The sequence below is a fragment of the Carassius carassius genome, chromosome 34 (genome assembly GCF_963082965.1).
Source record: "Carassius carassius chromosome 34, fCarCar2.1, whole genome shotgun sequence".
Taxonomy (NCBI): Eukaryota; Metazoa; Chordata; class Actinopteri; order Cypriniformes; family Cyprinidae; genus Carassius; species Carassius carassius.
In genome coordinates, this window is record NC_081788.1 from 26415628 (window position 1) to 26427622 (window position 11995).

Sequence of the window (11995 nt, forward strand, 5' to 3'; positions counted from 1 at the left end):
CTCTTGGTTCTCGGTTCTAAATAAATGCGACTTACAATCCAGTGCGATTTATATGTTTTTTTCCTCTTAATGACGTATTTTTGGACTGATGCGACTTATACTAAGGTGCGACTTATAGTCTGAATGAGGTGATGACTGCGTGCGTGGTGGGTGGTGGGCTGGCCCAGATCACACAGATGGCCGGTCCGCCCCTGACCACCAAGGACAATGGTGTTTCTCTCAAGGGGTTTCTTCAGCTCAAAGGGCAGATACTGTGATCATTCAAAATTAAGGTTATTGAAAAGCAGGTTGTTAAAGTACACAGCTATATGGACGTCTATTCATGTAAACTAACAGAAATGCCATTTCAGCAAACTGACAGCATGTTGTTCTACTGGAAACCCCAAAGGTTTCAGAGACAGCAATGAGATTAAATGGAGAAAAGTGGAGAGTTTGAGAAAGTGGCAAAGTGAAAAGAAACCAACTCAAATATTTCTCCTTCTAACAAAAAATCCCATCCTTACACATGAAGGCCTTTAAACTGTAAATGCATGTCATATCATATATTTGTTTCTGCTAAGGAGTTTTAGAAGCATCAGAGACAGTTGACACTTATGTTATAACAGATCTGCTCTGAATGATTGTAGTGGGAAATATTGTTTGTTTATATGATAAGTTAAATAATATGAAGCAAGTAAACTAACGTAAAAAAATATAAAATTACTTTAAGTGTAAATAAACTGGCAAACATGTCAGAGGTAGTTCAAATGACAGCTAGCAAGATAAAAAACTAGAGTACTAAAAAACAAACAGCGGGGTGACACAAAAACTATATAAAACACTATTTACATATTATAGCACGGAAATATCACATAAGTGTTGTTTGAGACATGGTGCTTGCGCCACTGGCTAATATAACTTACTGGTGTTTTTCACTATTATTGGCGCTTTTAGTTTTACTGTGGCAAGATATGTTGTATTATATCGGTCTATAATTCACTTTAGTTTAAACAGCTTGGGCACGACTGCAGGACAGATAATACACCAAAGTACACCATAATATCACCAAATCTGGGAATTATGCAGAAAAAAAAACATCTATTAATGTGATATTACATAATACATCAAGGGTGTAGAATTAGTAGGGACGCTTACCAATTTCCAGCGACTAAATAGCAAAAAGCAATTATTTTGATCAAACAATTAAATTATGTCCCCATTATGCCAAAACCAAACCACTTGTCAAAATACACCCTTGTAGTACAATATCAGTAAATTATGGTAATAGCCTACTTACGCAACTGGTAAAAGCTACAAGTTTAAGTTATCAAGAAGCATTGAAACGTAACTGCTGAGAAAAAATAAAATAAAATAAAATAACAGCTAAACTGGTTGGCTGGTTTTAGCTGGTCAGCTGGCCAGTGTTAGTGGGGTTTTAGCCACTTCTTTAGCTGGTCAGACTTGGAGAACAGCTAACTACTTTCTAGCTTAAACCAGCTAAGACCAGCCAACCAGCTTAGGCTGGTTTTTGCTTTTTTTTCAGTTTATTAAATAATTCCTTTCATGAGCTGAATAAACTCGGCCTCTCAGTCATTCAGTCAGTACATGTAGGCCGTGTTAAATAACGCAGATGACTACATACTGTATGACCAAAAACACTTTATTAAAAAGACACTTTGTACAGTCTTGGATTTTTTTTCTTCCAATAGAGATATAAAATGTTGAAAAGCAAAGAGAAAACAGCAAATTAGCCTATATACAGTTGGAAAGGTTTCTTCCAAAAGTGATAAAAGATTAGCAGGAAATATCAAAGAGTTTTTGAAATGGTAACTGGGGAAATCAAATCTTCAATAGTGTCCACAACATGGAGGGAACATCTTCAAAAAGTGTTAGCATTTGGTACCATGATGAAGACAGATATAACAAACTTCATTAGGTTTTCAACAGTTATTAAGTTTTTCATCAAAAATAAAAGGCTGTTATCCTTCATATCCATCATCCTTTAGATCTTTATGTTCTCAATAGAAATAATCATAATTCACATAAGTGTAAGATGATCTTTCAAAACATTTGATATAGATTACCTAAAATGTCCTCAGCAAGGTTTTAAAATCATCATAAACATCCGGCAACTATAATGTATTCTGACAGGTCTCTCGTGTTAAAGTCTGTGTTTATTAAAAAAAAGATAAAGGAAAGAAATAATTGTATTTCTATTAGTGAAACTTCCATGCATCAATGGTGTTGGATTCAAATGGACAGATCACAATCAAGCAGCTTTCAGTGTAGTCCTGAGACAAGCACGGCAGCATTTGCTGACAAAGCATCTGAGAAAGTTTGGATTACTTCAGTAAGTTATATTCTGCAGATAAATTTGTGGTGAAGGCATTTGAGATTTAGAAGCTTTTCAAGACCTACATCAAGATGCCTACATAATGATAACACAATGAGCCAAATAAAAATCAAAGAACAATAGAGAAGAAATAAAGATGAACAGATAGCCGCATGCACTGGTACATCGTTTTTTTTTAGTTTTTTTCAGAAGGGAGCACGAACACTCAACATAGCAGACTATATCTATTATTTAGAGTGGATTAGCCAGCAATCCAAATGCCTGTTTTGTTTTTTTTGTGTGTATTTTTTCGGTCATAAAGAGAGAATAAGATCTGTAGTTTAATAAGCAGAAGCCTAATTCTTTATTTAGACTGGCTGTGAGAACTACACATAGTGATAAGACATTGTCTCTACAAGTCTTCCGCCACATTTTCTAGGCACAATGGTCAAAAGTTGGCATCATTAGTAGGCAACACCTCATTGTGAGTATCACAATTCAAATAAATTCTAAAGGAGGGTGCAGGAAAATTACTAGTCTTGGCAAAGTCCTGATTTGGTTAATGAATCCTTTTCATTTCATGCAATCTAATTATTGAGAGATACAGTAAATATTGACATCTGCAGTGAATCCGATAGGAAGAACAATGAACAATTGCAATTAAGGCGCTATACACAAGAAACTGGTGCTTCTTGAGACAAGCACTGCACCTGGCAGGACGCTGTGCATGCATCTGCAGTGGATGCTGCTTATTTGAATGGATCCAGAACCCCCTCAAAACAGATCATGGGGCTCCCCCTAGAGGTCATCTCTAAAAATTCCTGATGGTTTTAGAAAGCGGAAACATGTAAGAGTGATATTTCAACCCCAAAATCTAAATAAAATCAAGATTATATTTTTCTCAGTATTTTTTTTTTTAAATAATCTTCTCCCTAGATATTTTTTAAAAACCTATAATTATTATTATTTTGCATTGTGGCATTATTTTCATGCGCCTGTCCCTCTCAATTCTCATTATCATAACGCATCCGGTTGTTTTGCTTTTGAGTGTCTTTATATTTTTCATTATTTTTAGTGATCATGCACATTATATTTGTATTACAGTAATTAAATTTCATCCTGTCCAGAAAGGATTCTTTTAAATCAGCATTAATCCAGCAAAAAAAGAACTATGATGATCCTTAAATCCATAAATAATATGATTATTTTCTTCTTTTACAGTAATGAGAATGAGAATTCTTGTCATGAAAATGTCATAATGCAAACCTTTTTTTTAAATTATATATATATATATATATATATATATATATATATATATATATAATCCTAATCTTAATATAGACCTAAAATAATTGTTTTAAAAGACCATTTTTCTTGTAAATTTGGAATTAAATTTATTTTTGACAGAATTCTTGAGATTCAATCTTTCATTCTGGTTTAATTTTCATTAAAAAATGCTATTTTAAAATACATCAAATGTCATTTATCCTTTATTCTACCTGTGAATGTCTCTGTAATTGTGGATATTAATACTGGTCTACAATTACAGCCTGAGGAAATAGAAACCATCATAAATATGAGTGATACAGATAAAGATGTTGTTGGAGCTGTGCCATTCTTAAAGTCATCGTCCTGAATAAGCACACTTATACTCCTCCACATTATGATTAGTAATAAAGATACTAACTTAATTATACATTTCATGAAATACTGTGAGTCCCTGACTCTGAAACAGTCCATCAGAGTTTAAGATTTGGCTTGTTTTTTTCTCATACATATTTTAAAACTGCTACTCAGAATGACAAAACCAAAACTCAAATTATTAATTTTGTCTAAACACAGTCTTCTTGATTGTAATTTGCATAGAAATATTTCCATATAACATTGAGAAGATCCTGATTAGTTATTTCAAAGGGCCTAGTATGACTTATGGAAGGTCTCATGGATTCTCATGAACAACAAGAACTCTTTGTATATACTTTGTGACAAATCCGTATCAAGGAAATAGTGATAGAATGAACTCACATTGTTCACTGATAGGAATGTGCTGACATATCGTCTCTTTTGCCAGAGCTTGCTACTACTGTTGCTGATTAAAAGGGAAACTACATAAGAAATCTGCAGGAACCCAGAGATGATCTAAAAACGTGAAGACAGCTTGATTTCATGCTGAAAAGAGTGAGTATGAGTATTTGTCCCATGTCAAGGGTATCTTAGCATATGTTAGTATAACATTGATTAGATTGATTTCCGTCAGAATTATTTAATTCTAACCACTGAAAGGAACCAAAAGGTCTCTTTAATAGTCCATCATGCATTCTCTCAGTCTGCCATTCCATACACATGTAAGCTGGTGTTTGCTGTAGTCTCTTTGTGTTTGGGTCTCTTTTTTGTTTGTGTGTCAGACCAGCGTGCCTGGCGTGGGTCTGTCATTACTGCTCTCTTTAAGTGTCATGTCCTGCATTTTAGATGAAATGGTATCTTGGTACAAAGAAAGCTCCTTCGACCTATACGTGATAAGAAAGAAGAGGTGACAAAATCAGTTATGATAGGTAATATCTAAGAAAAGGAACTATATATATATATAACTATAGATATATTTATTTTTTTAATTCAGCAAAGATGCATTAAATTGATCAAAAGTGACAGCAAAGACTATATTTTTGTAAAATAAAATAAAAAATTATAATAAATAAATAAATGCTGTTTGAACATTCTATTCATCAAATAATCCAGGATAATAAATTGTATGACAGTTATCACAAGCTCAACTGTTTATTTAAAATTATAATAATAAATGTTTTTTAATGATTTCTGAAGGATCATGTGACCCTGAAGACTGGAGTAATGATGCTGAAAATTCAAGCTTTGCTTCACAGGAACAAATTACATTTTATAATGTATTCAAACAGAAAGCAGTTTTGTTAAATAATAATATCTCACAACACTGCCTATATTTTACAATGTTTTACAATGTGTGATCAAATAAATGCAACCTTCGTGAGCATAAAAAAAGACCTTTTGCAAAAACATAAAAAATAACAACCACATACTTTTGAATGGTAGTATATATAATAAATATAAAATATTTAAAATATTTCTCTTATGTTCATTTAGAAATATATTATTGTTCACTGTTATTTCTTGTTCAAGGATAGCATGACACTGAGAACTGAAGCCATCAAAGGATTAAATTAGATTTAAAAATGTATTCAAATAGTTTTGATTCAATTTAAAAATAAAATTTCTATATAAAATAAATAAAAGATTAATTTAGAAACATACTATTGGTCATTCAAAATATATTATTATTATTATTATTATTCATTCAAAACACTGTAATGAAAATTCATTCAATAAATTTATTTGTACAACTTAAAATGTGAAATGCATTAGTATGTATGATACCTAATGCATTAATTTTTATATATACTGTATAATGCATTTACATTACATTTATTTAGTAATTTAAGATTTTACTGAAACAAGGGCTTCTTTATAAATGTATGTTTTTATTCAGTCTGCAATTACCTGCCGTGTAGAGGGTGTCCATGAAATGTGGCTGACTGGGGGATGTGTGGACAGGACGTGTCTGTTTGGAAGGACTGTGGCTGGTGTTTGAGCGGTGGATTGGGGTGTGAGTTGTGCAGAGAGGACGTGGTACGCCTGCGCTGAGTCTGCTTCCCCTCTTTGCCCTTTCCTCCACTGGCCGTCTGTCCCAACGCATTCCGCAGATACCAGTCTCTCAAACCCTCCAGTGCCAGGGCCTTGTGCAGGCTGCGCGTGGGGTCATCGGGGGTCGTGGGCACGGAGGAGTCGAGAGGGTAATTAGGTGGCCTGTGGGGGTGGTCGATCTGCTGGTTATGTGTTGGATTGGAGGTGTTGTTTTCAGTGTAGGCAGTGAGCAGGATGGACTCTTGCTGGTGCTGCTGTAAGGGAATGATCGGGCCACAGGATTTGGTGCGTGACACTTTGACCCTCCGTGGCTCGCCGGGCTTCCCTCTCAGCATTAGAGGGCTGTAGGCCGGAGGGCCATTGCCTAGGATAAGCTGCTGAGACTGGGCAAAGCCGTTCCTGTAAGGAGGTGGTGGAGCATTAGGACCATCGGCCCACGGCCGGGTTTTTGCATTACTTTGCACCTGCAGTCTTTTTTGTTGCTGAGCTTGCATCTTCTGCTGCTTGCCCCACACATAATCCATGAGGATCTCACTGTAACCTCCGTTCATTCCTCGACCTCCTGTGGCCAAGCGAACGTGTGCCAGTTCAGTGTGCCCGTTTACCTGCCGCTCGGGACTGCTACGCTGCGCCTGTTTTAAAGTCGAGTCCATGATGGCTTCCGAGCTCTTGTACGGGCCGTTCCGTACAGGCAAGCCTGACCTTTGACCTCCGTCCTCCGCTGTGGTGCCATGCCGGTCGAGTAATGTCTCAGAACTATTGCTACGTCTGTGCCCTTGCTCATAGGACCCTGAGGATGACCCCTCCTGAGACTGCAGAGGCACCTGATGGGACGCCTCGGGATTGTCTGACCACTGCTTCACAGCAGCAGAGCCGCTAGAAGATTCTGACCTAAACAAATAAACAAGACATTACAATACATACACTACCTTTTTTTCCAATTAATTGTTTTTTTTATTAAATATTAATTAATATTTTATTTTAATATTTAATTTATATATATATATATATATATATATATATATATATATATATATATATATATATATATATATATATTTTAATCCAGCAAGAATGCAACTGATCAAAAGTGACAATAAAGACATTTATAAATTGTATGTATTTTTAGTCGTAATATTGTTGTCGTTGCATACTGGTTTTTGTAGAGAATGATATTTATTGCAAAAAACAAAAGTGCTAAACAAGCACATTTAATTTACATGGGAATTATATACACTAGTGTTCAAAGGTTTGGAATCAGTAAAATGTTTATTTTTGAAAGAAACTAATACTTTTATTCAGCAAGGATGCATTAAATTTATCAAAAGTGACAGTAAATTATGTTACCGTTTTAATTTATAATGTTAATAATAAATGGCTGTTTATAATGTTAATGTTTAAAATGTTTGAAATTTCAATTTCAAATGAACGCTGTGCTTTGCCATCACATCACATAAATTACATTTTAAAATATATGACAATAGAAAACAATTATTTTAAATTGTAAAACTATTTCACAATATTACTGTTATATTTTTTATCAAATAAATGCATTCTCGGTGAGCATAAGAGACTTCTTTCAAAAAGGATATGAACGGTAGTGTACATTTGAAAAGCAAAAAATGTGACAACCAGAACAGCAAACATAAAACTCATTCTTACATACTTGAGTTTAATATTTACAGTTAGGGGGGGTGTTAAAATCAGTAACCCTTAGTATCAGCAAAAGTTATAGTGATGGCTGCCTTAAACACTTCTAATTAAAACATAAATTCAACAAGCATCATTAAAGCAGCAAAACTGCATTTCTTATATAAAGGGATAGTCCACTCACCCGCATGTTGTTTCAAACCTGTATGACTTTCTTTGTTCTGTGGAACATAACAGATGATATTTGAAAGAATGCAGGTAACCAAACAATTTCAGTTTCCATTGACTTCCATTGGACCAAAAGTACAATGCAAGTCGATGGGAACCAGCATTCTTCCAAATATTGTCTGTAGTGTTCTGCAGATCAAAGAAATCCATACGAATTACAATTATAAATGTTTAAGCCATTATCAATTCAGGGGTTTAAACTACTATATAAACCATTAGCCAAGTGTCTACATGGTACTGATCGCAGTCAGCATTCAAGCTGATGTGAGCAGTAACAAATATTTGTGCATGTGTGTTTTGCGCATTTGTAACCTGATGTGCACTCCTGTTATTCCATTGCGGGACAGAAGTGGAGTTGCCGGGACACTTCTACCTTCCAGATTCGACACACTCCTTGGAAGAGAGTGACTCGGGCTGGCAAAAAATTCAAAGTTTAGTCTTCTAGCACACAGTTAACAAACTTAGATTGTTGTTAAATTGTGACAAGGACCATTGTATAAAACTGATGGTCAAATAATGTTGCTGCCTTATTATTTTGAGTGTTTAGAGTGCCCCTATTATGGATTTTTGAAAATTACCTTTCATGCAATGTATAACACGGCTCTAAGGGAATGAAAACATCCTGACAAGTTTTAAATCCGAAAGTGCACCGTGTGTAAAGTTACTGTCTCTCAAAAAGAGTCGACTCAGAATCCTTGAAGCGTGTTGTTTCTAAAACGAATCCCAAGTTGTTTCATGTTGGCATCAACAGGAAACATTAGAATACTGCCCGCACACTGGTTGGTCTTTTCTCGTTTGTATGAATGAAAATACAAATTCATTCTTGGCCACTAGTTGCCGCTTTTGGAGCAGTAAAATAGCGTTTTCCCCGGTAATGCTGTACACAAAGCAGCACTGTGCTCACAAACTCTTGATTTATCAGGCATTACAGGCTCATGATAAAATGAAAATGAGACCAATCAGACCAATCACCGCAGATTAGCGTCACATAAAGGATGGGTTTGGAAAAATGTATCTTTAAATTAATAATTTGGGAGTTGTCAAGCACATAGGTAAAAATAAATGCATATTATTAGACAATGAAAGTGTTTTTTGACCTTGCATGCATGTCAACCTGTTGTTGGGGACTCCCAAAACCAAAATATGAACCTTTCATTACCCATAATAGGGGCACTTTAAACAATAATATTTGAATAAAAATATTTTCTACATTATAATTACAGTATACTCACAGCTGGTTACAGTTGATAATATTTACTCATAGCTTAAAACAATTAAAAAAATAATTTACTAAATAAATTTACTCAAACTCATCTACAGTGAATCACCCCTTTAAAATAATTAAGCAATTCAATAACATTTTGTTGCTTTGCAGCCTGAAATGAAGACACAAAGTGAAATGGCTTTGTGTGCCATTGAGAAGATGATTAGCTACAGCTGATTGAGTTTATAAATTGTTTTTAGGAGTCATTACTTGTGGATTATTGTGATGTTTTTATCAGCTGTTTGGACGGCACCCATTTACTGCAGAGGATCCATTGGTGAGCAAGTGATGTAGTGCTAAATTTCTCAAAATCTGTTGTGATAAAAAAAACTCATCTACATGTTAGATGGCCTGAGGGTGAATCAGTGTCCAGCAAAATTTCATTTTTGAGTCAACTATTCCTTTACTGCCTAAATATAATTGAGTGGTACAAAGCCTTTATTCTAGAATCAGGTTTTAATTACAAACCATTTAAACTGGTTTTCATCTCAATGAGGTGATTTCAGGCCAGCTAATTAATGCTGATTCAACTTTAAGTGGAAAAACAGCTGTTCCTTGCAACAACAAAGCAAATTGTGCTGAGTGTGTACCTGGCTGAGCTGGCCACAGAGTTGCGGCGTGTTTTCATCTCGTAATAGATCTCCACTGGGGAGAGTTTTGGAGAAAATTTGTTGTCTGGGCTCCCAGAGACCAGCCGGGGCTGTGAGGCTGACAGACCATCAGAGGCATCTTCTGATGGAGAGAGAGAGAGAGAGAGAGAGACTTGTGCGGTTCAGACAGAAGCATGCTTTCTACTTCACAGAGATACACTTTTAAGGCACACTACAGTTCAGAGGTTCGGGCTTGGTAAAGTTTTTAAAAGAGGCTTCTTATGCACACCAAAGCCACATTTATTTGATCAAAAACAGTAATTTTGTATGTGTTCTTTATGAATAAAAGGATTAACTTTTGAACAGTATATAATAAAAAAAAAAGTTTTGTATAATTTCATTGCATTAAATAACAAAATGAAGCCAGTGTGGTCTGTGCTCAAAAGCTGCACAAGCAATGTTTGTGCTACTGTATATTACTTCGTTCGACTTTTTAGCATTTTTAAATGTGTATTAAGTGTCTAAATAGAGGTTGGGGTCATTAAAAATAAACAAGTGCTTTTAAAAGAAGGTAGTTATCCTTTACAGCAGAATTTATTGTTATAAAGCAACATCCTCAGGAACTAAGGACAAGTCCAACTCTTTAACCATTAAGCCACAACTACCCATGCAATGTAACACAATGATCCGTCCCATAACTCACCAGTGTCCTGATTGGTTGAATCAAACGTGGAGCTGCTCTCTGTCTTCACTGTGTTATCTGAAGACATAAACAGAAGACATGGCTCCATGCTGCTGATAATGGATAAAGCTATATTGTTGTTATTTTGTAACATTGTTCATGTCATTTTATGTGTTAGACATACAAAAAAAGTCCACTAAATCTTCCTGCAGGAAGTCCTGTCCTTAAATCTAAAAGTAATGCTTTTGAAAAGGATGCTCATTCATTATTCATTTGTAAAGAATTTATTTATTTATAATAATATTGATAAAATTATGGAAATATTTATTTATGATTTTATTCAAGATTAATTTGTAAATAATTTCTATATACAATTGTGGAAATACTTATTCAGGATTTTAACTTTTGTAAAATATAACTGTTATTATTTGGTAAGGTTAGGGTTATTAAAATCTATAGTTTGTCCAGTGTTATTTAGTATCAGATATAGTTTATATTTTTTGTTAATATCTGAATGAGTTTTTATTTTATATTTTCTTTTTTAATTTAGTTATTTTGTCATTTTTATTAGTTTTTGTGTAAATGTCTATATAGTTTTCACTCTATTAAATGATTTTATTTAAGTTTTAGTTTTGCTTATTTTAGTATATCAAGTTAAACTAATTGAAAATAAGAAATGCTGCCTTGATAACTAGCTACAATAAGTTTACGTTTTTTGTATTATATTATATTTGATTTCAGTTCAAGTTTATTTTATCTTTTTTTTTGTAATACTTTAACAAGGTCTCATTTGTTAACATTATTTAATGCATAAACTAACATGAACTAACAATGAACAATATACAATAAACAATGTTAATAAAAATGTTCATGTTAGTTCACAGTGCCTTAACTAATGTTAACAGACACAACTTTTAACTAATGTTAAAAAATAAAATGTTATTGTAGTGTTACCATGGTTTTAGTTGCAGTTTTAGTTAACTATAATAACCCTGGTTTTTCACTGAACCTGTGTTATCATTATAGTAAAAATGTCCGGAAACAGCAAGGTTCCTCAACACTTCCTGTTGCACTTCATCACAACTGTTTTCCATGTTTGCACACATGAGAAACTCTTTTCAAAATTTTCAGCACATACACAAACACGCAAACACATTCAAATGTTCCCATGCTCCAGAGCCAGACTTCCAGCTTGACACTAAACTGGTCTTCACCCCATCTCTCCCGCCAAATCTCATCAGGTAATTTACCAAAGACTAAGTCGCATAAGGTGAGCACTACATGTGAAGAATCTTTGTTAATATAGTGAGTTTGAATCAAAGTCTATAATATAAATTGCTTAGTTTGATCTGTTAACCTCAGTCTCTCTTGATCATTGATCATCTTATTTCAGTGTAATCCATATTCATTACATCAGATTTTTTACAGCTGGTTTGCTCAGTTTGACTGTGGACTAAAACACTGCTCAGAGAGACAAACATAAGTGATTTGTCAATTAGCTGAGCATCTGGTATAAATGCTACATTTTTAAGTGTTTAACAGGTTTAATGGACCTAAAATAATCATCCTCAATGAGCAGTTGACATGCTACATTT

At 34.2% G+C, this 11995-nt stretch overlaps 1 protein-coding gene across 4 annotated transcripts in view; it reads right to left on the reverse strand.

Annotated features, from left to right (window-relative positions):
• Nucleotides 1-1621: 1621 nt before the first annotated feature.
• LOC132114891 (coiled-coil domain-containing protein 120-like) overlaps nucleotides 1622-11995 on the reverse strand; it is a 48422-nt gene continuing 38048 nt past the window's right edge. For 3 of the 4 annotated variants that reach the window (XM_059523276.1, XM_059523277.1, XM_059523279.1), the window contains 5 exons: nucleotides 10422-10478; nucleotides 9719-9860; nucleotides 8177-8278; nucleotides 5843-6877; nucleotides 1622-4818 (listed from right to left, as the gene is read on the reverse strand). In XM_059523276.1, coding sequence (XP_059379259.1) covers nucleotides 4713-4818; nucleotides 5843-6877; nucleotides 8177-8278; nucleotides 9719-9860; nucleotides 10422-10478 — 1442 coding nt within the window. In that variant the 3' untranslated portion in view covers nucleotides 1622-4712. The remainder of the gene's footprint in view (nucleotides 4819-5842; nucleotides 6878-8176; nucleotides 8279-9718; nucleotides 9861-10421; nucleotides 10479-11995) is intronic. The other variant, XM_059523278.1, reaches the window with a different exon arrangement.